Here is a 27,565-nt window from a genome sequence, read left to right as displayed (position 1 = left end):
ATAGAACAAATTACCAGAATTCAAAAGGTAACACCCTTCTCCTTTACGGTGTACTTCAGATAGACCGATTACGCTCCAGTTGATCTTTCCAAGTTCATCTTCGAGCTCTTCTAATCTGTCATTCTTAATAGAGAACGACAGTTGTACGTGCAGAGCTGGTAGGTTTGGATTTTTCCTGTGGTTGTTTCTCTTTCACGGGACATCAAAGTAGCACCCACCCGGAGATCCGATTGTGGGGCTATTTTACCTCCGGAATGTAGGAATTTCACCTTAATGTCACTCATTGTCTTTTGACTTAAAGGATGTGAAGCATAATCACCACGCCTGCTTCATTGACGGATTAGTGATCCTCCCGCACTGATCGGCTCGCCGACCCAGCTTCCCGCTGGGATTGGTTACCCGAACCTTCCGCTGGGTTGCTCGGCTTAACGGGGACACCTCTTGTAGGTTACGTGCTTGGAGTTGGAGTGTGAGAGGCTAGAGGACTCAAACTTGCCGAGTCCTTATGTTATTGTTGCAAGATGGATTACAACGACGCATTACACTCCCATTACGCCCCTGTATATGGTATTGCAAATATCACTGGAATCATTCCTCATACAATAAAAGTGTATGAAACATAAAGAATCAGATATGACACTTTGCAAAACTGCATACATATACAGTTTCTTAATACAGCAAATATAAATAAAGAAATTTGACATTTTCTGTTTTAGTCTCCTTAATAGAAACTGGTGAGTCAAGTACCAATAGATATCAGAGGGCAACTCCCCAGCTCCTCCCCACCATTGTTAAGACAAGCTGTTCCACAACTTCCCTGGATCATGTGTCATGCTGACGTCCATTCATGGCCCGCACAGACAATACATTCAAGTATCGGACCGGTAACCTTTTTACTATGATAAAAATGTATGAGGCATAGAAGATTATAATTTACTATTCCTACTCTTTTACAAAGGATTTCAGTAGCAATGGTAGGACACAGGAAATAAATTTTAAAAGAGAGAAATGGCGTATGGCTTTTAGTGCCTGGAGTGTCCAAGGACAAGTTCGGTTCATCAGATGCAGGTCTTTTGATTTGACTCCCGCAAGCGACCTGCGCATCATGATGACGCTGAAATGAAGATGAAGATGACATATACACCCAGTCCGAGCACCAACGGAATTAACCAATTATGGTTAAAATTCCCGACCTTGCCAGGAATCGAACCCCAGACCCCCGTGACGAATGGCCAGCGCACTAACCATTTAGCCATGGAGCCAGACTAAATTTTAAAAATAGAATATCATAAACATTTTTGTTATTATTCATCATAGCATCAATTACTTATTATGATCTCAAAATTTCCTATCTAACTTCATTTAAATTAAAAATTGTGTTCACTCTGGATATTCTGTACAACGATGCAATGATATTTTCTCATGGCAGAACATGAGAAATCCAACCAAAATTTTACATCACAAATGGCAAGAACATTCATAGAAATAATTATCTACAACACTCATATATTCACCTACACACAGTACGCGTAAGTTAATGTTAATTTTAACATGCGGTCAAATCCAATTATTGTTAAATCTGATTTATTTCTTCAAAGTGTATTTCATAATTTATTGATAACCTTAACTTCCAAAAACCTTCTAATTATTTATCTTAACTGATGGATTAGCAATCAGAAACATGAAAAAGAATCACTTTAAAGAACATAGAAATGAGTTATAAATGGGCTTCAACCATGTGCTACATTTAGAAGATTCACAATGGATCTAATGACACACATATTTCTTGTAATATCTATCATATTATATAAAGCTCACATGGGATTATTACTTTAGACTATATAAGAGATTATAATTAACAATGGCACTGACTGCTTCCACGCAACATGCACATGCTCAAATATTTCATCACCCTAACTCTTCATTATGATGTACTGTAAATGTTGTAATCATCACCAGCATTGGTGAGCATTCCATCCCCATGCTATCTAACCCTAGATTAATACTCTTGAGCACGATTCGCTTCCTAAGAGATTACTAGCTTACTATTGGCTAAATTTAAACACTCAATCCCTTTATCTGCATTTTTAACCCATACAAACTTTAGTTTTAATCATTATTTTAATGATCCATTTAACCCTTAATTTTTAAAAATGATATTAAGATGATCATCTATCTTTTATAAGAGAAATCATATCAGAAGAGATATAATCACATAATCGGAATAAAAATGAATCTGAAACATTGTGATTCACAACACATTATTTGAAAGTTTTGCGAAGTGGTCAGTTAACATCTGATTGTTATTCAAAAACACAGAAATACCATAACACAATAGAAATTACAGAATATACTGCACCGTTTGGTTTATTAATGTTCCCGCGGAGACTTCCTCTATTACGCCGCGTTGGAGCATTACTTAAATATACACCTGTTTAAACATTGCTCCGGCTACGAAATTCACAACATCGGGTTGAAAATCATACCTAGACTCTGTATTATATTATTTATGGATAATTTACATGTAAACTGGGATATCATTTATGAACACGAGCAACAACAACATGGTGCATATTCGTTTCTCAGGGTAAATTACTTTCATTGTATTCCCATATGCTTTAGATAAGTCGTAGATTCCGTTGAAGAGTAGCTATCCGCTCAACCAGTCATTCCGTCTCCATACGTTAAGGAAATTGCCTGATCAACGCTAAGTGTTCGGCATAAACAAATTCAATTGATCCATATATTATCTTATTACTACTTACTATCAGTTACTTTAGGAATAGAAACGCAATATTAATACTATATCTAGTTTATTAGCATGCTAATATATTATAAAATGGAATATTATGCATCCATCGGCAATAAAGAAAGGAAAATCATACGAAGTTACAAAGATCATTCTTAAATTCTTGACTTCTGAGATAAACATAGTTGAAAATCTTTAAATTACCATCATATTTGTTTACATTTATATTAACCTTCAATAATATATCATGTTTTCAGTGTTTAAGTTGATTCATGGGGAAAAGTAGGGACCAAAACTTTATTCATCAAGGAGGAGTGGAATATCTTCCTGTTAATATTGTTTGGGATTGTCTTTGGGGCATCATTTAAGTTTCATCTTTCTTTTCGGTCTATTTGTCCGAATTTATTTGGATACTTGTTTGGATTCTTGTTTGGATTCTCACTTCTGACTCATCATGTTACGAGATAAGCATTACCTTGTTTAAATCTGGGTTCAAAAACACCCATGCAGTTATTAACATTCCTATCATAGCCAAAATTGAATAAATTAAAACTGTACACCACCATATGTACATAATAAATCAAATATTCTTACTACAGAGTGCCATAGATATAATAGTAAGTCAGTCTAACCTGCGAAAATCGTGCCACGAATTCCTAATCATATGCCAATATATTTACTTATTCTCAAATATCTCTTCGCTGTGCCAAGATTTTGTCAAAGAAAACCGTTCTCCGTATTAGCGTTGACGCGCTGAACTTCAAATATGTATATATGCGAGACTCCATTTTATTATTGTATATTTATATTATGTAACGTATAATAAACACGTAACCTATCAATACCTTCAGCTTGAAAGTCACTACGAAACATATTATGCTTGGCTCAAGTCATACACTCAACTTAACATGGCCTGAATCCTTCACTTGCAGTGCTAATCCTAATATCAATATTATATGTAACACAGGAATTCGCAATTCAGTCAGCTATCCCTTACTCATGCAATGAACAGAAAACATATCTCCTCACTCTAACTACATCTTGCCACATTAATATTCCATTTCCTTTATACATATATATATCTCCATATTTAAAAACATATTCATTTAACTCCATTTAACTAACCTCTGTGTTACAGTAGAAATACTTAATAGCCTGAATATTCTTTCATACACTGCAACTCCGTAATATTTCAACATTTCCTTACAATACAATTATCGTACTGGCCATGACTGCAATTCATATTGACCTCAAATATTAGGTTACGTCTCGTATCTTGCATGCATTTTCTACAACCACAACTGGTTTAACGTTTCACGGTCTGCTCGTATGGATTGGCACTAAACATGCACAAATGCTCAATCAGATCTTGTTTCCATTAACCTAAAATCATCTCATAAGCACCATAGTTATACTGCAGAAATTGGTACATATCATCGGCTAATAATTGGCATTTATACTCTAATATCCGTTCATTGGCACTAAATCTCTTACTTTTAGCACTCCTGCACACATATAAATATTTTTCATTAATTGATTTCAAATTCAATACGATGCAACTCATAATACTTATCTCGTAACGGGATTTTGCTGCTGGATTTCTCCTGGTCTAGGACATCTTGGAATAGGCAGCCCTTGCAGTCCAAAGATTACGTCATCTGCGGCTCCGGCTGGGAATCTTGGCTTGAGCTATTTCATCTTGAGCGATCAATCCCATCTGTTTAAGCTGACTCCATCTTGTCACCAGTTCTCATGAAATGATAAAAGAACAAATACATGGTAGAATGCATATTTCACTGGTGAATAGTAGGTTACTCAATACGTAATAATTGTCTTGAGATTCTCGTATTGGTCGTAAATATTGTTCTTAATTTGGAAATTTCTCTAATTCGGCCTACTTGTTGTTAATTCTTTAGCTTAAACAGATATTGTCTCCCACTTGAAAACAATAAATTATGCCTTCCTTAGCATAAATTTTCCGCTATAATATGGATTTAGGCAATGTTCGACTCGGCTGTAGTCTCTTTCTGCATCTGAATTTGGTCGTTGCAGTAATAGATATTCTCCTTCAAATCTCCGTTTTTCCTGCCTGCTATTTTGCAGAAAAAGTCTTCAATGGTGTCTGTATATTATGACTTTAATATTTAACGTTGCACTAATCCTTTTCTTCTCCTTCAGTAGGTTGTGCTGATCCTCTCCAACTCGTAACTTTTCTTTCAAGGTAGTCAAGAATCGGTTCCATTCAAATTTTTTTAATGGTCCAACATTATTTAATCTTGAGACTCTTTTCTTTGCGGCATTTGCACATTGCCTGAAGCTGTTGTACGCCATATTTGTCCACTGTTTCCGTGACATTTACGGCCACTAATGTAACGTAATGGTACAATACATTCACTTCCAATGGATAGAACTACTTCAGACAAACCACAAATATAACCAATACCCATAATATTTTGAAGGTGAAAAGATACTCAAAATGACACAAAACTAATAGAACAACTATTGTAAGGAAGATAATTTTCAGTTCTATTGAAATATGAAAAGATTATTTACAGTTGTACTTAAAATTTGATGCAATGAAACTGGATTTTCAGTTGGGTTGGAAAACTGCTCGTGATATATCCCCCTTAATGTCTGGTGGTCCCATGCTGTTTTAGTGCTGGCACATCATGGTGTTGAATTCCCTCGTTGGGTATACCAAGTTGAATGTAGAGAAGCATGTTGATGGGATAAAATAAATGGCATATGGCTTTTAGTGCCGGGAGTGTCCAAAGACATGTTCAGCTCGCCAGGTGCAGGTCTTTTGATTTGACGCTTGTAGCGACCTGCGCGTCGTGATAAGGATGAAATGATGATGAAAATGACACATACACCCAGCCCCAGTGCCAGCAAAATTAACCAATTATGGTTAAAATTCCCAACCCTGCTGGGATTCAAACCCAGGACCCCTGTGAAGAAAGGCCAGCATACTAACAATTTAGCCACGGAGCCGGACGTTGGTGCGATGATCCAGGTAAAACAAGCACACACGAAATTGGTTGGCATTCCACATACTGAAACTGAAAATTCACATTAAAATTTGCTCTGGCCAGATATACCTTAATGTTCATCATTAGCGAAAATAACTTAGGGCACAAAATTGTCCCTATCTCAAGCGTCCATTTAAACTGAATAAAGTAATAATTTCATCTTGTAGTAGATGACTGTAAGAATTTCCATTTGAAATTAATGTGACTGTAGGAAGTTTATAGGTCAAATAAGATCAAATAAGATCAATCCATGTCATAGGATTAGTGTTCATAGCATGAAGAAATTTAATGTAACTCATACTAACAAAATCCCATTGATTTCTCAGTGCATGGTAGAATAGAATAGAGCAGAGTAGAGTGGAGTACAATTAAGTAATTCACACAGCTTTTATGTCCTTTCAACACTGAAGGTGGGGTTAATTAATATCTTCTGCTGTTCGAAAAATTTCATTGGTTCGACACTCGACTGGTGGATATTTCTAGAAATACGCCGGGTGAAGTTTCTTGGCACATGCTCACCTCAGCTGTGGGTCACATGGTATTGTTTCGACCAATGACAAACACTATAATTCCTCCTGCTGACAAGCAAGTTGGCAGCTTCGTCATGTGCTAGCCTTAAGGTTATAGCGTTTCCTTCCAACACAGCTGTTCAGCTTAACACAGCAACACAATAAATTTGTGCCAACACAGCGACTCCCTAAATAATCCATATTAATGATGAAATATATGGGTACATTGCATGCATACATACATAGATACATACATACATATTCATTACTGGTATAGACTGTTATGCATTTTAGTGTTCAGTCTGCAAGCCTCTGTGAATTTACCAAATGTCTCCATAATCCTCTATTTCTAACTAGCTTTGACGCCTTGTTTAGTTCCGTACCTCCTATTTTTAAATCATTAGAAACTGAGTCTGACCATCGTCATCTCGGTCTCCCTCTACTTCTCTTACCCTCCATGACTGAGTCCGTTAGGTAGCCTATCCTGCTCCATTTGACTTACATGGCCCCACCACCAAAACCAGTTTATGCATACCACTTCATCCTTCGAGTCCATTCGCAACTTAGCCTTTATCTCCTCATTCCTAGTATACCCTCCTGCCGTTGTTCCATTGGAAATATTTGAGAATTAATTTTGAGGCCTTCTCCTAAATTACTATTTAACGTAGTTTGCTTAAAGAAATTATAGCCTAGATTGTAGTGTTTCCTTCCCTGACCTTTAATAGCAATTTTTATTAAATTCTCTTCAGCCGTTTTCTTTTCATTAAGTTGTTTCTTTTTCAAGTTTAATTCTGTTACCATATGTTTTCTTTTTCAGGTAGAGTGTAAATTTATTGATTCAAAATTAGTTTCGGCAGACTCAAGAACCTAACAGTTATAAATTCTCATGATACGCATATGAACGTACACATACATATGTACATACAAATAGACATGCATGACAGAAATTAAAAATTCCTTCTTATTCTGGACATAACTGACACATAAATACCACTTTTTATCAATTCTGACTGAAGTTACGTGTTGTTCTTTTTGTGTTTTTCTGTGTATTAATATCATGTCTGTAATTGTGTGTAACTATAATTTTATTTAGGCTACAGACATATAGGATTTGATATGCAGTATTAATTTAACATTTTCCTGAAGCCACTATGAATAAATTTAGATAAATTTTACTGTGATAAGCACCAAAAATAGTTTGATCCAGTTTCTTGTAATGAGACATATGCTTTTTATGGGGGGCATTAGTCCATAGACTGGTTGATGCACCTCTCTCTGCTACTCTACATAACTGCTGAACCCTACATCTATTCTTTCTTCACTTATGATTTCATCCTCTCATCCATTTGATTTGGTATTTACCAATTTTACCTTCAGTCTTATTCTTTAGTCAGTTCTTGAGCTGATTACTATAGTATTATGACAGGTACTACTTTTCTCCCAGGGCAAAGGCTGTTCTGGTTTGTCTGTAGCATTTTGATTCATTTAAATTACCAGTAAATAAGTATTCTTTTATTTGCAGATTTAAACTACTGTTGAGTGATGAAATTGTGAAAAGTGGGGTGTTAAATTCATCTTTGTGCCATGTTGTCTGGCTTTTCATACGAACACGAATCATTATTGCATGTGTTCTCTCTCTGCTAGGGAGCTTCTTCAGCATCATTGGGCTGGTAAGTTTTTATGTGGTTGTTTAAAATGTAACACCAGAGTGTCAGTCTTCAGCTAATGAAAACATAATGTTTTCCAGGTGCTGTTCTTGTACCCATATTTCCTCACATTCAGAGAGCAAATAGACTCCCGTGAGAGGAGCACTGATTGGATTTCTCCACTAATATTCATTTTTTCTCAAGTAATTGCTGTGTTTCTTCAGTCTTGGAGCACCAATTTGACTTACAGGTGATCTGTCATACATATCCATTTATTGTTTGCTTTATTTTTCATCACTGATTTCTTATAAAATCAACTCTGATTTTAATTATTTATGTTTGTTCGCAGGACAGCAGTAAGATTAAGATCTGCATTTCTATCTGTTATGTATAGACATCTTGTACGAGTATCAGTTCTGAGTTCACTCTCTGTTCAACAGGTAATTTTAAAATCTTCCAAATAACAGTAATTTTATGTGTTACTTGATGAAGGCATTGATTATTTCAATTTCAGGATTAAATGCACATGTTCTCATGTATATATTCAAAAGACATCAGTTCACAAACTGTGAATGACCATAAGGATTCTGAATTTTTACAATTTAGGTGATAATAACTGAAAATCTCAAAAATATCAAAAAGAAAGAAAACACTACATCATTATCATCTAAGAATAGTATAAATGATTTAAAATAGTCACTGAATCTTTTAAAATGTTCACTATAGTTTTTTCCAGTGTCATGTGCTGGATACCAAGCTCTTTCAGGTTTTCCCATGTATGCTTGGGTACACTGCCTCTGTTTCCAAATAACAGACCCATCACGGACCAGTTTTCTGGGTGAATGTTATGTCTCTCACTCAGGTATGGGATGAATTGTTCATAAATGCTCTTCTTTTCCTGGTCAGCTTCCATGGCCTGGGATGTCTCTTTCAGACCGGATGGTTGAACCAAGAATAACAGCTGTCCAAGTCTGCTGGTGGATGGCAACAATATCTGCTCCTCTGTTGGACCCCATGGAAGGGATATGATGTACTTCTTCATAAACTCTCCAGTTTAAATCTTTCAGTGCAGATGTTATCACTCTATGATGATGGTGTCCCTTAGCAATTCTCCTTTGCAGCAGTATCCTAACACATGACCAAGAGTTTCATTCTCACTACAGTTTGGATAGCAGCAGCAGAGTGTGTCAGATCTACCATGAACTACATGAACTGCTGAGAAGTTGCATAACATTTTGAGAGCATTTGCCCATTCAGAGTTTGACAATCCTTTCTGGTTACATGATGTTATGCTCCTGTTTTGTAGGAGATATCCTGTACATTTTAATACAATTAGACTTAATCCTATTATTTTGAGCACTCAAACAAGAGAAAATAAATATGTAAATTTCAAATGGCATGGAATTGGACCATTTGATAAAACTTTTGTTTTATTCATGGAATGAAAGAATGAAGTTTTAGTGGCCTTTGGAAAAGCCAGTTTCTGTGATACTAATTGTTGGTATACAGGAATTGATGGGTTAGGAAGTAAAAGATGGTGAGTGCCGAAGAAGTAGTTTTCAGTAAAACATAAAAGGTCTTTCCTAAATTTGTTTGTTGATTCAGAACAGAACATGGCATGACCATAGGAAGTAGATAACCTATTATACAGAAACACATATCTTTTTGCACCCATCACGGTCAGATTTCTTTCCAGTGTTTCATTTTTCAGCCTTGTATGCTCCTGATATTCCATGGATGTTATCATCTTGGTTTTACCTTTTGACATATTCTCTAGTGTCTCTCCATTTTTTATTCAGGTCAGCCTTGTGTGAGTCTCTATTTGCTTTCAACACTTCCAAATGTCTCTCCATGCCGGTCTGCACTGGTAAGGTGCGGTTTTTTTATACGGGCATATCCTATACCCGCTATAATGGTGCGGTGTAGTACGTCGAATATCTCTGCCTTCTTATCATTCCTTGAACATTAGCAGCTACTAATATCTCCTGAATAGAGGCTATAAATTGTAATATCATGACCTGTATTAATTCCTGTTCAGGTAACATCGGATCAAGGAATTGCATTTTCTTAAGATGTGACATGATACAGTCTGAATACGTAGACAAATTCACTGATGTATTATGCTTCCTGGAATATAATAGTAGCTTAACAAGATAGTGAGTTTCTGCATTCCAAAATTGTTTAAGAATGGCCTCCTTAAACTCTTGAAAAGTATTTAAGCTAATTTTGAAGGCAGAGCACCAAGCTAGGGTATGGCTTTCTAACAACTTCGACACAACATGTAGCTGTTTGTCTGGTCCTATTTTGTTCTCTGGGAAGTATTCTTATACGTTGAGTAGAAATTCTTTAGTAGTGTACTCTTTTGTTACTGAAAACTTAGCCAATTTCTCATCTTGGAATCTAATGATGGTAGTGATGCTAGAACTCTCCCCTAATACTGCTGTTGAACCAGGTAATGACATAGGAACTTCTCTGTGTTCTAAATGTGAGACCTTGTTCAGAGTTTCTATATGTTCTTGAAGTACAACTTTAAATTGTCTCTACTCATCCCTGGACTGTATCTTGTTTCCCTTGGACATTTTCGCAAAGGTCTCACTTTAGGTCAGTCACACTCTGAGTACACACTTAATGTGAGAATGAACACCTTCAAGTTGAGTGGAAAATCATTTATCAAACTCTCCTTGTTTACTTTTCAGTAAACCGAATTCATTATTTATTGTCCCAATATCATTTTTAAATGATTCTTGTAATGTCTCCTAAATGACTGCCATTTTAGTGTGGGCCTGAGATATCTGTTCATGAGATTCCTTAAGTTTTAAACTCAATTTCTTGAGTCAATTGCTGAGAAGTTGTGAGGATGTTTTACAAATCCTTTTTAATATTGTCAGTTACTTGAGCCTGAATTTCTTAACTGTTTTGAGATTGCATGAAAACTGATCATTAATCTCAGTGAACCTATGTTGAAGGTTAGTGTTTGAACACTAGCTTGAGTGAGCCTATGTTCAAAGTTAGTATTAGATTCGGTAAGCTTGCATTCCAAGTTAGTGTTTGCTTCAGCAAACTTCAAGATAAATTAACTTCATTTTACTAGTCCGTATTGAACTTTGATTAAACCAAATTAAATTCCACCTTTTCAATACAAATTAAATAGTGTTTATTAAATAAACATTTAATGGGACTAGTTTCGACCTATTTAAAGGTCATCTTCAGCCATATCGTGTGTAGAACAAAGTATTTGAAACACAGTGGTTTTTAAGATAGTCTTAAAACATAGAAGTTTGACACTATGAAAAAAAAATTTTTAGAATTTCATGAAAACACTTTTGTTGTAAGAAATGAGTTCACTTAGCTTTAGGAATATATGATAAAAAGAAGTCTTTTATATTCTTCATAGTATTCAAGAGTGTAGATACAAATCGAAATTCACAGTCTTCATGAGATATGGAATTGGGCATATAATCATAATGTTGTTGTAGCACAGGAGAAGAAGTAATTTGATATTCTTCATATCACTGAAAAGCGTATATACACTTAAAATAATTTATAATCTTGATGAGAGTGTCAGTTGTGTGAAAATAGGAGGAGAGAGAACAGGCTGGTTTGAGCAAAAAGGTGGATTAAAGCAAGGAAGTGCTCTGTCACCTTTGCTCTTCGTAGTAACAATGGATGAGATAGTGACAAAAGTGGCAAGGAAAATTGAAGAAGGAAAAATGAAAGTGATGATGTTTGCAGGTGACCTGTTAGTCTGGGGAGAAAAGGAAGAGCATATCCAGGAACAGTTAGATACTTGGGTAGATGAGGTGGAACAATATAGAATGAAATTTAATGCCCAAAAGAGCGAGATAGTGATCACAACTAGAAAGGAGGAGAGACCTACGAGAAGGATAATGCTTGGAGGGGAACAGATTAGGAAGGTAGAGAGTTTCAAGTACTTAGGAAGTATCATAGAGGAAAGTGGAAGAAATGATAAGGAAATAATCGAGCGTGGAAAACAAGCAGGAGCATTCCTGAAAAGTGTCAGAAGCCTGGTTTGGAGCAAGGATGTCCCTCAGAGAAGCAAAAGGGTGATATACAGGGTGTACTATATACCTATTCTGACGTATGCAGCCGAGACTTGGGTAATGAGGCAGAGAGCCATGAATAGAATACAGGCAAGTGAAATGAAATTTCTGAGAAGCAGGATAGGTGTTACAAGGTGGGATAAGATGAGAAATGAGAAGGTTCAAAATATAGTAAAAGAAGAGCCCCTACAGAATAGGGTAGAGGCATCTAGACTTAGATGTTATGGACACATGAAGAGAATGACAGAGGAAAGGATACCGAGGAGGATGCATGAAATGGAAATAACAGGTAAATGGCCAAAAGGAAGACCAAGAGACAGGTGGATAAAAGGAGTGGAAGATTGTGCACAGAGAAGAGGAGAGGACTGGGTAAGAGTGGCTAGGGAGAAGTGGTGGGAAGACAAGAGGAGATCCGGCCAACAGCTGAAAACTGCAGATGATGATGATGATGATGATGAGATGTAGAATTGAGCATACATGTAAAATATTAGTTAAAATGTGAGTTGAAACAAATATATATATGTTTTCAATACGGAACAAAAATGAGAGTGATGGTTTGCAACATACCACTTAGTCGAGCAGCTCGTGTCCTTTCTTCCAAGTCTTCCCAGCCCAAACTTTGCAACATTTTTGTAACTCTACTCTTTTGTCAGAAATCGCCCAGAAGAAATCGAGCTGCTTTTCTTTGGATTTTTTCCAGTTTCTGAATCAAGTAATCCTGGTGAGGGTCGCATACACTGGAACCATACTCTAGTTGAGGTCTCACCAGAGACAAATATGCTCTCTCCTTTACATCCTTACTACAACCCCTAAATACCCCCATAACCATGTGCAGAGATCTGTACCCTTTATTTACAATCATATTTATCTGACTACCCCAATGAAGATCTTTCTTTATATTAATACCCAGCTCGCTGGAAAGGCAAACTGATGATGATGATGATGACCCAAGGCTCCGTCCATACAATTCAGCAATTTCTTCAGATCTTCTGCAGTCTCAGATAAAATAACAATATCATTGGCAAATTTCAGGGTTTTTATTTCCTCTCCTTGGATTGTGATTCCCTTTCCAAATTCCTCTTTGATTTCCTTTGCTGCATATTCTGTATAAACATTCAAAAGGAGGGGGGACAAACTGCAGCCTTGCCTCACTCCTTTCTGGATTGCTGCTTCTTTTTCAAAGCCCTCGATTCTTATCACTGCAGACTGATTTTTATACAGATTGTAGATAATTCTTTTCTCTTGGTACCTGATCCTAATCACCTTCAGAATCTCAAATAGCTTGGTCCAATCAACATTATCAAATGCCTTTTCTAGATCTACAAATGCCATGTACATGGGCCATGTGCAGTGTTTTAATAGTCATTGTAATTTTAATTATTGTTTCATAGTGTTGTATTAATTTAGATGTGTGTCAATCAAACTGTCTGATCTATATAAAATAATACAGAAGAATTAGTGTTATACTGATTTGAGTCTTGTGGGTATAATAAAGATACCACATACATGTGCAATATTGTAGTATTCTCTCAATGATACCACACATAAATAAGTCTGTTGGTTGATAGGAGAACTCTTTAGAAGTGGTCTTCTACAAATATGTTCAATATTTTTATTATATGATAGGTCTTCTAACACCAATAGTAACTGAAGGAAAGTTAAACAGATCACCACCACCACCACCACCACCACCACCACCACCACCACCACCACCACCACCATCATCATCATCATCATCATCATCATCATCATCATCATTGTAGTTGAACAAATGATAAACAGATAGCATTCTCATTATTTTATTTTAATTTTTCAGATTGTTACTGTGATGGCCACAGACAGTCAGAGGCTCTTCCATGCTGTTACATGTGTCCCTTCTGTTATAACTGCTCCTCTTATCTTCATCATCTGTTCAATCATTCTGATGTGGAGCTACACCGCTTCACTTATCCAGAGTCCATCATGTGGAATGGAACATTTAAGAATTGCTGCTGTCAATATAGTAGCCAGCCTTTTCATATTTCCACTCATGGTACAAACTTCTTAATTTATTACTAAGTTAATGTGCTAGATACAATAATGAAACTTTAAATTACCTTCAGCTTATCCCAGGAGTGTCTGGGGTCATTGGAACCATTCTGGTTCATATTGGATTTTGTCCAGTAGTTTATGGTGTTCCTGACTAGAAGTAATGAGTATGAACAATTCTGTATTTGATGTACTATGTATGGACACTATATTGTTTCTTTTAGTCACCTGTTGTTTATATAATTGTGTGTTTCAGTATTTGTTAGCCAAAGCAGCCAGTGTTTTCAAATCTCGAGCTACTAATTCAGCCTCTGACCGTCTTACCAAACTTCATGAAATGCTTTCACATATAAGACTAGTAAAAATAGCATCGTGGGAAAAATTCTTTCTCTCTAAAGTAAAAGGTAATGTGTACGATTTTGTAACTATCGTTGCCTGTTTGTTAAAAGTTTTGGCTACATATTTCATGTGATGGATGTTTAATAAATTTCAATGAGGGTTTATCATGCCACAGTTTGAATCTGATAAGTCTTACACTGGAACTAGCAGGACTTGAACTAATTCTCGACAACCATTTATTGTTCATTGTTGGTGACTACAATCTACCACATCTTAATTGGATAGTAAATGAAGAAACATCTCCTGGCCTTATGTCAGTAGGTAACCACACTATGCAGTCCAGTTTAGTTATAGACACTTTTTCTTATCTCTGCTATCCCAAATTTTCTGAATCACTTTCTTGACTTGGTTTTCAGTAACTCCAGCTCCATTGAAGTAAAATCTAGTAATGAAAACATTGTCCCCCTCGATAGACACCACCCAGATTTTTGAGATTTCTTTACCTATAAATGAGCTATACAATTCCTTGCCTGCTGATAGTTTTTATTTTGACTTTTTAAATGGTGACTGTAATGGACTAAATTATTATCTGTCACAGTTCAGCTGGAAGGTAATGTTTCAAAATGTATCAATTGATAAAGCAGTAGAAACCTTCTATTCAGTACTACATTATGGCATGGAACTTTACATCCCTATACGGAATTTTAAGACTCCCAAATTCCCAAAGTGGTTTAATCATAAATTGAAGTCACTGATTATTGAAAAGAAGAAAGCACATAAGCGATACAAAATATCAGGTCTCAATAGTGATTATCAGCATTTCTCAAAATTAAGAAATGAATGCAAGTGAATCTAAATCTTGCTATACAATGTATGTTTCCAACTGTGAACGAAGTATTACTTCCAATCCACAGAAATTCTGGCAATATCTGAGTTCTAAAAGGTCATGTAATAATATTCCTTCAACAATGCATCTTAATGAAGTTACAGCAGATACTGGAGAAAATATTGTCAATCTTTTTGCTAACCACTTTTCATCTGTTTATTCTTCTTATCAGAATAGTAGTAGTATGTCATATGATTATCCTTTCTCTGTCAATCCATCAGTTATAAACATTAGTAAGGCAGAAATTTACAACAAACTGATATCTCTGGAATTAAAGAAAACTGTAGGACCTGATGGTGTTTCAACTTACCTGCTCAAGTACTGCTCATTTATTTTATGTGAAGCACTCTTTTATCTGTTCAACTTATCATTAAACCAAGGTGTTTTTCCAGTGGAATGGAAGAAAGGATTTGTTAGTCCAGTTTTCAAAAATGGTGATAAAACTGACATAAAACAATATAGACCAGTTATAATTTCTTCTCATATTTCCAAAATATTTGACTCAATAATTCTTGACAAAATTACATCTCTCTTTAGAAACATCATCATTGATGAGCAGCATGGATTCTTTTCAGGATGGTCAACCTGTAGCAATCTTCTTTTATTCTATCAGTTTCTCTTGGATGCAATAGAGAACCACTCCCAAGTGGACTGCATTTATACAGACTTCTCAAAAGCTTTTGACACTGTCAATCACGATATCTTGCTGCAAAAACTAACGGGCTATGGAATTAATGGGCCTCTCGTCTCATGGTTTGTTTGAATCATATCTTAAAAATCGCCGGCAGATTGTTAAAATAAGGAATCATTTTTCTGCGCCTATTATTGTTACCAGTGGAGTTCCTCAAGGGTCTTACCTTGCGCCCTTACTTTTTACTCTCTACATAAATGACATTAAATATATACTTAAGAATTCTAAATTGCTTTTGTTTGCCGACAATGCAAACATTTTTATGCAAATTAATTGTCCACTTGATTGTTTAAAACTTCAAGAAGATTTACATCATCTGGAAAAGTACTGTATTCAAAATGGGTTGAAACTTAATCATGAGAAATGTAAAATAATATCGTTTTTTAAAAACAAGAAGAAAATAGCATTTCCGTACAAATTTAGTAATAACATTCTAACTCCTGTTTCACAAGTTAATGACCTTGGTGTTTTATTCAGTTATAACCTATCATTTAATGAACATATTGAAAATATTTGTAAGAAAGCATTTCAAAGATTGGGTTGTATTACTAGATATTCTAGGGAATTTTCAAACTTAGCTACCTATCGATTGCTGTATGTATCTATGGTACGCCCTATACTAGAATACTGTACACCTGTTTGGAACCCTTCTCATCAGACCTCTATCCATAGATTAGATTCAGTACAACATAAATTTCTTTGTCTATATTCTTTTAGAGCAGGATTCTCATATAATAATGTTGATTATACATCCATACAACAGTCCTTAAATCTGCATAGCCTGTCACAACGCCGTGAATGGGCCAATTGAACGAATGTCAAGATCTCTAAACAAAGTGGATATTGACATATTTAACTGCTCAATGTCAAAATTTAGAACTCATTTACATAATCTCCAGAATTGACTATTACTTTCCTGTGCTTACTTGTAATATAACCTGTGTATATATCTGTACATAAGTTCTACTTATACTCCATTTAACTTTCTTTTTACTGTGTTTTGTATTACTTTTGTATTACTTTCCTGTGCTTACTTGTAATATATCCTGTGTATATATCTGTACATATTTTTTCTACTTATACTCCATTGAACTTTCTTTTTACTGTGTCTACTGTTATGTAAAATGGTATTTCCGTTAATAAAGTATTATTATTCTTCCTCATCTTGTTGTTGTTGTACCAGGGGTATACCTTCCCCAGCTATTTAAACTGTGCACCTTCTCCACTATGGCCATCTCTGATAGTGATTGAGAACTTTAAGACTTTATAAAACTTTCTTCTTCAATGGTTAGATGGCTCTAGCTTTAATTTTATAGCAATCTCTGGTGGGCTAAGCCCCAATATATTTAAAGAGAAATATAATTTGTTGTAGTTGGTAAACCTTTTTCTGGTTATTGTTTTTTTATGTGCCAAAGTTGTCAATACTTCACCTGGTTTCTCCTCTAAAGTAATCTGCCTATCACATGCCTGTAACTATGTTCTCTAACCAATCAAACCGGGGGGAGTGTATGGAAATTCAGCCTATCAGCACTCTGGATTCTAGTCTAGTCTAGAACTTTCCCCTGCGGAGCTATTTAAGGAGAGTGTCTTGTCTGATTTGCTCCGGTGATTGAGAGTGCGACTTAATGAAGGTTAGAGTGGGCAGGAGGTGGCCAGCTTGAAGTAGATCCAGTGCTAACGGGTAACGGCAGAATTTACCTAAATATGTGATTGTGCCAGTGGGTGTTTTGAGGGAAAGATTTCAGCAGTTTTCCTTAAAATCTAATATATAATCTTTTCATTTTTTACTGAAATGTAGGACCTTCTGCGCAGGTTTTGGACTCAATTTATATTCCCTACCAGGAAAAGATTTAATGTAAGGGAGCACGAATGGTGACCCTCAGAACTCTGCCCTTCTACTTTTGAGTTGGGTGACTAAATTTTTTCAACATCTAAATCTTGGAAATTTGTCTCGGACTTTAAACATTTCTCTTTGTCTTTGGGCCTTCACTTAGGTTCTTGTTTTTTCCCGAATGTTCTTTAAGGAGTGCTGGTGTTTTACCTCCTTTCCTTTTATTAAGGGCTTACTGTTGCTGTAACCTTTTCTTCCTTTTCTTTCTTAAGGCGAAGTAGGATGGGCAATATGCCTCTGTATATTCATTGTGGTTTTGAGGATAACAGGGTCTGCATTTAAGTTCCCTTGTGGAAAAGCACTTCACCTATTTGTGAAATTTTGTAATTGATAAGCCCACTATGGGGCAACCTGTATATGAACAAGATGAAGTAGTGTCACCCAACTGGTTAATGGAGCAATTGAGAATGTAACAAGTGGCATATCATTTTATTGAGGCTTGCCTCTATGTATTTGGAGCTCAGACTCTATAATGTGTACATTTTTTACAGCAATTATGCTCTTTTATAATGTTGTACCTGTCTGGAGCAATTATGCTCTTTCATATGTAGGTTAATGACTGGGAGTTTCTCCCAGTTAAACTTGTACCTGATTAAGGACTTCTAATTTCAAATATTTGTTGGAGCTGACGAGCTCTTTGTCACATGTGAATATCCTCCAGTAATTTTCCAAATGTTTCTTGTTATATAATTAAATTACTCTATCTGAATTTTAAGAAAAGGAAAAAATAAAATTTCCAATTTTTGTTAAAGTAAATTTTTGCTATAAGTGATCTCCTGTCCAGCCATTTACCCCACGCACTTCCTTACCTCTGCGTTCCATGATAAATCCCTGTATCTATTATTATTATTATTATTATTATTATTATTATTATTATTATTATTATTACTTCATAAATCCACCGAAGATGGAAAGCTAGGAATGAAATATAGCAATATGAACATTTGCGAGCTGTGCTTGAAACAGCTTCTTGGAAAGGTGTGCAATTCCAACCTTGGCTCATAAGGAAAAAACACTGGATTTTTAGATTGATAATCCTTTATTCTTTACTAATGATATTTTCAGTTAGCAAAAAAGGAAATCTTAGTTTCATTATGTGAATTTAACTTCTGATAAATAAACAAGATCTTTCTGCATCTTCATTTAAAGCTGAGATTTTCTGTTAAAAAAATCCAAACATGGGAAAGTAGTGTAGACTTATTTAATAACCAAACTTGTTTATATAAAGTATTTTTTTAATTTATAAAATAACTATCATCATTGTCATAATCATCATCATCATCATCATCATCATCATCCTTTCCATGTTTCATGTTCTGTCTCTGCAGGATAGTGTACTAAAGTGCTCTACTTCACTCTTCCTTTTCACCATTGCTCTTTGAACATCCTGTCATGTTGATTCCTCTGTTCTTAATTCATTCTTTCACTGTACCTGTCCATCTAATCCTGGGCCAGCCTCTTATACCTCTTCCCTGTCATCATTTCCTTGTGCCCGTGATGGCCTTTGGTTAATTTCGCTGACATGGGGGCTGGGTGTATGTTGTCGTCTTCATCATCATTTCATCCTCATCATGATGCACAGGTCGCCTACGGGAGTTAAATCAAAAGACGTGCATCTGTCGAGCCGAACTTGTCCTCGGACAGTCCCAGCACTGAAAGCCATGCGCCATTTCACTTCATTTTATTTCCTTGCGCCCAACACCACGTCTCTATCTTTCCACTTCATAGCGTACACTAGCTTATCTGGCGTTTGCTGTGATGCTACTCAGGTATCTCATTTCAGTTCTACCCTAGCTTCTGTTGGTGAGTGTTGATGCAACTGAAACATACGTCAGTATCAGTGTAAAATATGACTTATACAGAACCTCTTTGAATTTCATCAGCACTTCCTTGTCCCATATAACGTGTCTCACACTTCGGTAGAACATTTTGGCTTGTACAGTTCATGTATTTATCTCTTTTTCCAATTTTTCATCCTCTGACAATGTACTACCTAAATGAAGCTGTTGACTGTCCTGGGGTTCATTCCTGATCCTTATGTCACTTCTGAAAAGTGGTGGCAAAAAGAAAAGGGGGGCTCTGGTTAAGACGCAGCTGGTTGTTATGCTACTTAGGTTCCAGAATAGTAAAAAAAAAAGTAAATAAATGTAGTGTAAAGTTTAATCTTATACCAGTTGTATAGTATCATTTGAAGTAATTCCACATACTGTATATCAGTTGACTATATTTGTAAGTAGTACAGGAGATATAAGTAGAATTTTGTAAACAATATAAATTTATTAAGGATGAGCTGTGTGTTTAAAAGAAAAAATTGTTAGCTTAAATTGTATAATATTGTATTATAGAAAAATTTTCTTCTCTTGTTAATTTAATATTTAGTGCTTGACAATAATGTATTTTAGTGTACCATTTGCCACCGAGGTAGACACCTCATTTGCAAGTAAAGAGATTTTGATTTTTTTTTTACTTCTTCTATAACTTAACTTGCAGCTGACCCTCCTCTTCCTTATCACTCCATGTAACAGTGTCATTATAAAATAATAAAGGTAATTTTATAAAAAGAAAGAAAAATTATATTGATGATTCATTTTTCTTTTCCAGATTTTCGAAGAATGGAGTGTGAATTTGGAAGGAAAGCCCACGTTGTTGACAGTTTTGGTGTTTCCTTATACCATACAGCTCCAGTCATAACCGCCTTGCTCTTATGCTATGTGAATTCTACCAGCGCTTTAGTAAGTGAAAACCATAGAAGAAAATATAAAAGAACGGCTTATGGTGATATTTTGGCAGTCTTGCTAGAGATTTCACTCCTCATCATTCTCCATTTCCAGTTTCCTGGGTGTAGTGTACAAGTGCTTGCCACTTCTTCCTATCTATAACTGTGAGATTTTTTGGTCTGTTGAAACTAATTCAGGATAAATAATATTAGAATATGCTGTACCTGAAAAAAGATATCATTAAATTAAAAATTAAGTAGTTATTATTTTTTTTTTTTTTTACAGCATTATGCCCATCTGTGAAGCGTGATAGAACTTATTTAGCTGATGTTTATTTTTTCTTCTCCCAAAAGCCCTTCATCTGGGCACTGAAAATTTTCCTCTGATTATTATTATGATATATATATATATATATATTTTTTTTTTTTTTTTTTACAAGCGAATGGACCACTAAGGATCACGGTACAACTTCATTTCTTTCTCTTCGTGCGGAGCTTTCTCTGTGTCCAATACTCCTTCATGCGTTCGCTGGCCTGCTTCCGTTGTTCATCTGTCCAGGCTCTTCCGGTGTCTTCCTAGTTCTTCCTGCGGCTTGAACACCTTCCAGATTCTTCAGTGTGTTCCTAAATGTATTCCTTTCTAACAGCTAGTCTTCCAAGATGCTTAACCTTTCCATATCCTTCTTCGTTTCCTTAATCCATGCTGTAGTGGTCTTTTTTCTCCAGAAGTAATCAAATATCTGTTTGGTAAGTCTGTTTGCATTCATTCTGTATAGATGTCCAAGAAACGCCAGCCTCCTTTTCTTCATGGTCTCTGAGATTCTTTCCACCTTCTGGTAAACTTCTTTGTTACTCCAAAGTTTCCACCCGCTTTCAGTTTGGACAGCTCCCATAATTTTTCTGAGGATTCTTCTTTCCAGGACCTCTAGCTTCTCCAGCTTGTAGTTCATGGACAGGCATTCACTGGCATACAGGCATTCTGTTTTGACCATGGTGTTGTAATGTTTTAATTTGGAATTCCAGGATAAGCACTTCTTATTGTAGATGTTTTTTGTCAAGCCGTATGCTCTCTCCATTTTTGAGATTCGATCTTCTACTGCAGCTTTTTCTAGTCCATTCTCTTGTATCGTTTCACCAAGTTACTTGAACTTCTTGACCCTTTCTATCCGTCCTATCTCTGTTTCCAGGAATTTTGGTCCATGTTCATCATGAATTTGGTCTTTTCTGCTGAGATCCTCAGTCCTGTTTGGCTGGTGATTCTTTCCAAGAGGTTTATCTGGATGGTTGCAACCTCTGGACTTTCTGATAGTATAGCAAAGTCGTCAGCAAAAGCCAAGCAGTTGACTTTAATCCCACCTGATTTTCTCCCTAGACAGATCCGGATTATCCCTTGATGTTCAAGTTCTGAGTTCCATATTCTCACTATCTTTTCTAGGACACAGTTGAATAGGAGTAGGGATAGTCCATCCCCTTGCCTCACGCCTGTCTTGATTTCAAATGATTGTGAGAGATGCCGGAAGAATTTTACCTTGGAGGTTGTGCCTGTTAGGGTCTCTTTGATTATATTTGCCAGTTTGGTTTTGACTCCAAATTCCCTAATGATCTTATCCAAAGTCTCTCTGTCCACCGAATTGAACGCTTTTTTGAAGTCTATAAATGACACCACAATTTTCTTACCACTCAACATTCTGTGGCGGAGTATTGATTTAAGGTTGAATATTTGTTCGATGCAGGAGCGGCAAAGGATAGCCACAGTACAGCGGAGATCAGCTCTGAGAATTACAAGCGCATATCGCACGGTATCCGAATCTGCAATTCTTACAGTAGCAGCAGTACCCCAATTGACTTACTTGCCTTAGAAAGATAGGAAGCCTGGTGTACTCAAGGAGAGTTAGGAAAGAAACATGGCAAGAAGCTGCTTTACGACCAATAATTGGAACGATGGGAAATGGATTAAGCAGTCGACACCATGTTTAGTGAACTGGGTAGCATGGGCTCATGGTGAAGTTAACTATTTCTTTACACAATTCTGGATAGGTCATGGATCTTTTCTAAAATTTCTACACAGAATAGGCAGAGCAAGCGATCCAGTATGCATTTATTGCAATAATATTGACAATGTACTTCACACCTTTTTTTTGTATGTGAGCATTGTTCTACACAAAGAAGGTGTTTAGAAGTTGAGCAAGGAGAACTGACACCAGAATCTATTGTTCTAGTGACATTACAAAACCAAGAATGTTGGAATCAGATAGCTGTATATGGAGAAAGTTTTCTGCGACAGAAAAAGAGGGATCTGGTTGCTCACGATTGCCATTAAGGGGAAAACTAAGGAAGAAAAAGCCTAAGAGAGTACAGCCACGATGCCGCCCTAAGGTAATGCGAGAACGGTTCTGGGGCAGAGATACACGTCATGGCTTTTGGTACATAAGAATCCCACATGCTTGTGGAGTGTGAACCCTTCACAAGTGTCTCGTGCAAGATTTTCCACACTCCCTCATAAAAAAAAATATTAGTACTGGAAAGAGTTGGAAAAAAAAGAGGAAGGTATTACAAATCATCTGCTGCCATCCTCTTAGTTTCTTCATAATTTCCTGCTACTTTGACACTGTCTACCATCTGGTACCTTCTCCATCCTCTTCTTCTCCTTCCATTTACCGACCCTTCTAGAGCGTTGAGCCATGCTAAAATGGCCTGTTCATAAAGATGATATTTCCAGTATTGCAAAGAGCTTGTATCAGCTTTAGCTCAATTGAGTTAAGTGTTTCCTTGATTATACTAGAGAGGGCAGCCCCCTCGGTCATAAGCACGGAAGATCATTCTTTCGGCGAGACTGTAGCCTTTATCTCCTTGGAGCAATGTTTTTGCATTGTTATGTGTGTGTAATATAAACATGGACCCCCGGCAATTTGAAGTGACGTTTTTATGCCATAAATGGGTTTTTAATAGATTTAAACTTGACCCATACTACCATCCTTCTTGTCGCCTTGATTATTGATATTACAGTATGGTAATTCTTGTATTTAATATTGGTTTTACAGTGCCGTTATGACATTTTTCGCTATCATTCATAGCTGATTGATACGCAATCCTTTTGCTCTGCAGGGAGAATGAGCAGTGTGTCTGATACTGACGTGATTGTGATGTGTTCATAGCTGGGTCTCTGAATTGATACTATTTTTGTGCACTACATTGTAATGTATTTGCCATCGAATGAAAGTATGCCCTGCGTGTCGATGCGGAGATCCATTCATGTCGTACGGAGTGTGTAAACAGATGGGTTTGCGTGTGACCGCTGGGTCCCTATTATACTACTGCGCCGTGCACACTATCTCTGACATATGTGAGACCTTTGTTTGTGACCATGAGGGTCATATAATACGAATTTGTGTTCAACTTATTGACGGGAGCTACTGCTTGCATTGTTTGGCCAATACCGACAGTGTCTGAATGTTTGGTGTGTGTGTTAGTGAGTGAGGAGAGTGAAAAGATGGCGTATCGGTCAGCTTAATTTTTCCCTTGGATCTTGTTTCCATACCTTGTGTTTGTTTTCGGTACGGTGTTTGTTATTTTGCCATGGTGCCTGTCTTGGCCATTAGCTTGTCCATGAGGCCGCCATGTTTGTTTACGTATATTCAGGTTATGCGCTTGCCAGTGATTCTCTTTGGGTTTAAATTTTGCTCCTTTGGTCCAGAGATGTTTCTCTCTGTGTTACGTAATGATCCTTCTAATTTTATTATTATTCCTGCTCTGGGGGTTTTTCTTTTTTCTTCTCCTTACCACTGGGAGCTTGGATATGTGTTCATTGTTGTGGTGATGTGAAGTTAAATAGATGCGTATGTGAAGTTTTAAAATTAATCTCACTGAAAGAATGACAGACCTGATCCGTGTGGATTATATTCCTATTACCATATTGCCCCCATTTTTCCCGAGCTAAGCCCAGCCATCGAGCGAGGAATCCCAAGGTGGACCGTTCGATCGTTGGCTATCACTTTCTAGAGGCATTTAAGGGTTGTTAAGGATTGATGACCAAGCAGGATAAAAAGAAATGTTAAAACAACACTCTGACATTTATTCACATAAGCAGACAAACAAATGAAATATTCTTGCTAGTTCCTTTTTAATATAACAGAGAACTTTCATAATATTGGATTTCTTCCTCGATTTAGAGTGACGCGTGTTCATATCTCCAGCCTTACTGTGCTGTAATGAAACCAAAGAAGTAATTAGGCCACTTGCCTTTTCAAACCAAACATTTGACGGAAAGAATTAAATAAATTAACATGTGTTCAAAGCTTCACCAATTTAAAGTAGTCTCAACACGTGGTTTTAAGATGTATTCAACTGAATTTGTCATTTACAGTATCTAATATTGGTCAATGACACCAACATGAACTTCAGTAGAAAATGAAAATTGTTTCCAAAATTCTCAAAATTAATTAATTATTATTCTAATTATTATTATTATTATTTTCTTATCATTCAATTAACCTGTTTCATTGTCACACGATCGTGTTCTTATCAATTTTCCACCGCATCATTTACCTAATGTTCATCATTAGCATTTCAGAGTAATTATTTTTAATTAATTATTAATGACTTATTTTCACAATGTTTCAAAGCAATCATGTGGCTAACGAATTTCTACCTCTGATCTTTGCATTTCATTTCTATTCAAATTAATCTTAAAGTATTTCAGATTTTTAGAAATTTACATTACCAACGTGTGAGCTAGTTAAATAAATTGTATTTACAAATCGAGTGCCTTCATAAAGTAACGAGATGATCTTTCCTTTTAAATCTCGCTAATTAAGAAAATAAATTCCTTCCTAGTCTTCCTTGACTTAACTTAATTAAACTTTCCCTTAAGGGCATGAAATTATTTCTTAAGGCGACACAACGATGAGTGTGATCTGTGTCACGGCGAGTGCATGACCAGATCAAAATTAAATGAAATCAACATGGCACAAGAGAAATATACACATTTACACACACACACATTCACACTAGGGAAACACGTTTTTTTTTTTTTGTACACTATTTACATCGAATCCTGATTTGGCAAATTTATTTATGATTGTTATTGGTGGTCGGGACGCGTAATGTCTAGCAGAAATAATCCGTGTACCGAAATTCTCCTTCATTACTGGTGGCTAGTGATCGAAGTCATGAGTATCACTTGGTAGAAACACATTTTACATATCACCGCAAGTTCATCTAATTCATGAAATTATAATGGAAGATTCTAGTAAAATCCATAAGCACTACCATCATGTGGGCTACAGGTTGAATTTACCGCAAGCGTGAGCCTTACTCGTCTTATTTTTACTTCCTACCTGTAAAATACACTCGCAAACACGTGCTCCAATAATTATAATCCATCTTGCGCTCCAAATACACAAGAATAAATCAAACATCACCATTAATTCATCAACTGCTCAATTATACAACAAATATCCCTCAGGATTGGCCATATTCCAGACCCTTCATGAACAGAGCACATTCCATCTCACATTTAGGAACTCTACAGTAGTTTTATGGCTCACGAGCGTTTACTTCTGTTTTACCCGACTTTAGTCAATATTATTATTATTTAAGTGATTATTACATCTACTGATCCTCATGGAATATCGTAAAATTAGATGACTTCATCATAAAAACAACAAGTGATCTTAAAAGACACTAGGTTCGACCCTATTCACTCAAAATGTACACGCAAATTTTCCGTCCGGTAACTTTCAATATTGCAAGGAAAGTGGATTTATCGTGTGGTCAGTGATTATTGTAATGTGAAAATGGGAACTAATATTTACTGGACATAACTGAATTATTACATCAAAGCATCTAAGTGTATTTATTTATTCATCTGTCATGTCGACTTGTGTATCCAGCCGTTATCTGTATTATCGGCCATTGTTGGAACTGTTTCCTAACTGTGGAAGTTACCAGACCAATTTAATTCAAGTTATCTATCCATTATTGTCAGGCATTTGACTGGACTCTGTAATGCGCCGAATTATCATTTGTAACTTCTGCGCATTTTCGCGGTGCACGCATTGAATTATGGGACTGCCTACTCGCCTAGCTCGGTGTGAGCTCAGTAGTCTGCAGTAGTCAGCTCGCCGTTATTCTCCAAGATGGCTGTGTTGTATGAAGCTCCCAAGCAGACGGCTTGGCGAAAAGGGAAAGCTATTATAATGGAGCTTGACTCCGGCGGTTAAAGAGTAATGTGAGGGCTAGGCCCTGTTATTTTTTTTTGAAAGTATTCAGTGTGCTCCAACCTTAATATTTTCTTAATGTAACATGTAAACTTGGTGCAGTGTATTAACCGTTATCGGTATTAAATGTTTCAAGTGTCTTGTAAGTTTGGATATCGTTACTCCAAGTAAGTACTGAAAATTATAATTTATTGAAGGGATCCCATTCGTTCAGGCACCAGTGTGAGTAATTTCATCGTGGACATGAGCAACATTATAAACGACAATTTTGGTATAGTGCAACCTTGTAAGCAAAATTTGATATCTGTTTGAACCGAACCGGTTGGAAAAAGAAAATTTAATGTAATGTAGGGAGCTCGGGATCGCTAGTTATGCATCTATGAGGTGATATTTTGTGTAAGTGATTTTGTCTTACGTTTTTGTCGGGGTCCATTATTGCCAACTGTGTTTCTTGATGTTCATTATGATGACGATTATTATTATTATTATTATTACTTTTATTTTTTTGTAATTCATTTCGGTGCGTGTTTTCTCCCTTAGTTTTTTTTCTGGTTGGTTGTAATTGCTGTCTGATTTTGTCCTATTGCCTTCGTGGCTGGTTATCTGTACGTAATGATTATCGCGTTGTTACGGGCCTTAATTAATGACACCTCATATTCGCATCGTAGCGCATTCCACGGCCCCCTCTGTTCTAAAGTATGTAAATCGCTGGTGAATTGATTAAGTAAGGCTAATGTAAACTGGTACTATCACCTCTTGGATAAATAATTATTATTATTATTAATATTATTATTTTAATAAC

The 27,565-nt window shown here is 36.2% G+C and overlaps 1 protein-coding gene across 1 annotated transcript in view; it reads left to right on the top strand.

Annotated features, from left to right (window-relative positions):
- Positions 1-27,565, top strand: part of LOC136881324 (ATP-binding cassette sub-family C member 12) — a 171,790-nt gene that overhangs the window by 50,360 nt on the left and 93,865 nt on the right. Inside the window, exons 5-10 of the mRNA XM_067154145.2 lie at positions 7,810-7,957; positions 8,035-8,183; positions 8,283-8,373; positions 13,811-14,026; positions 14,279-14,426; positions 20,431-20,561. Of these exons, the coding sequence (XP_067010246.2) occupies positions 7,810-7,957; positions 8,035-8,183; positions 8,283-8,373; positions 13,811-14,026; positions 14,279-14,426; positions 20,431-20,561 (883 nt within the window). The remainder of the gene's footprint in view (positions 1-7,809; positions 7,958-8,034; positions 8,184-8,282; positions 8,374-13,810; positions 14,027-14,278; positions 14,427-20,430; positions 20,562-27,565) is intronic.

This window comes from Anabrus simplex, chromosome 1 (assembly GCF_040414725.1).
Source record: "Anabrus simplex isolate iqAnaSimp1 chromosome 1, ASM4041472v1, whole genome shotgun sequence".
Lineage (NCBI taxonomy): Eukaryota > Metazoa > Arthropoda > Insecta > Orthoptera > Tettigoniidae > Anabrus > Anabrus simplex.
This window is presented reverse-complemented; position numbering and strand designations above follow the sequence as displayed.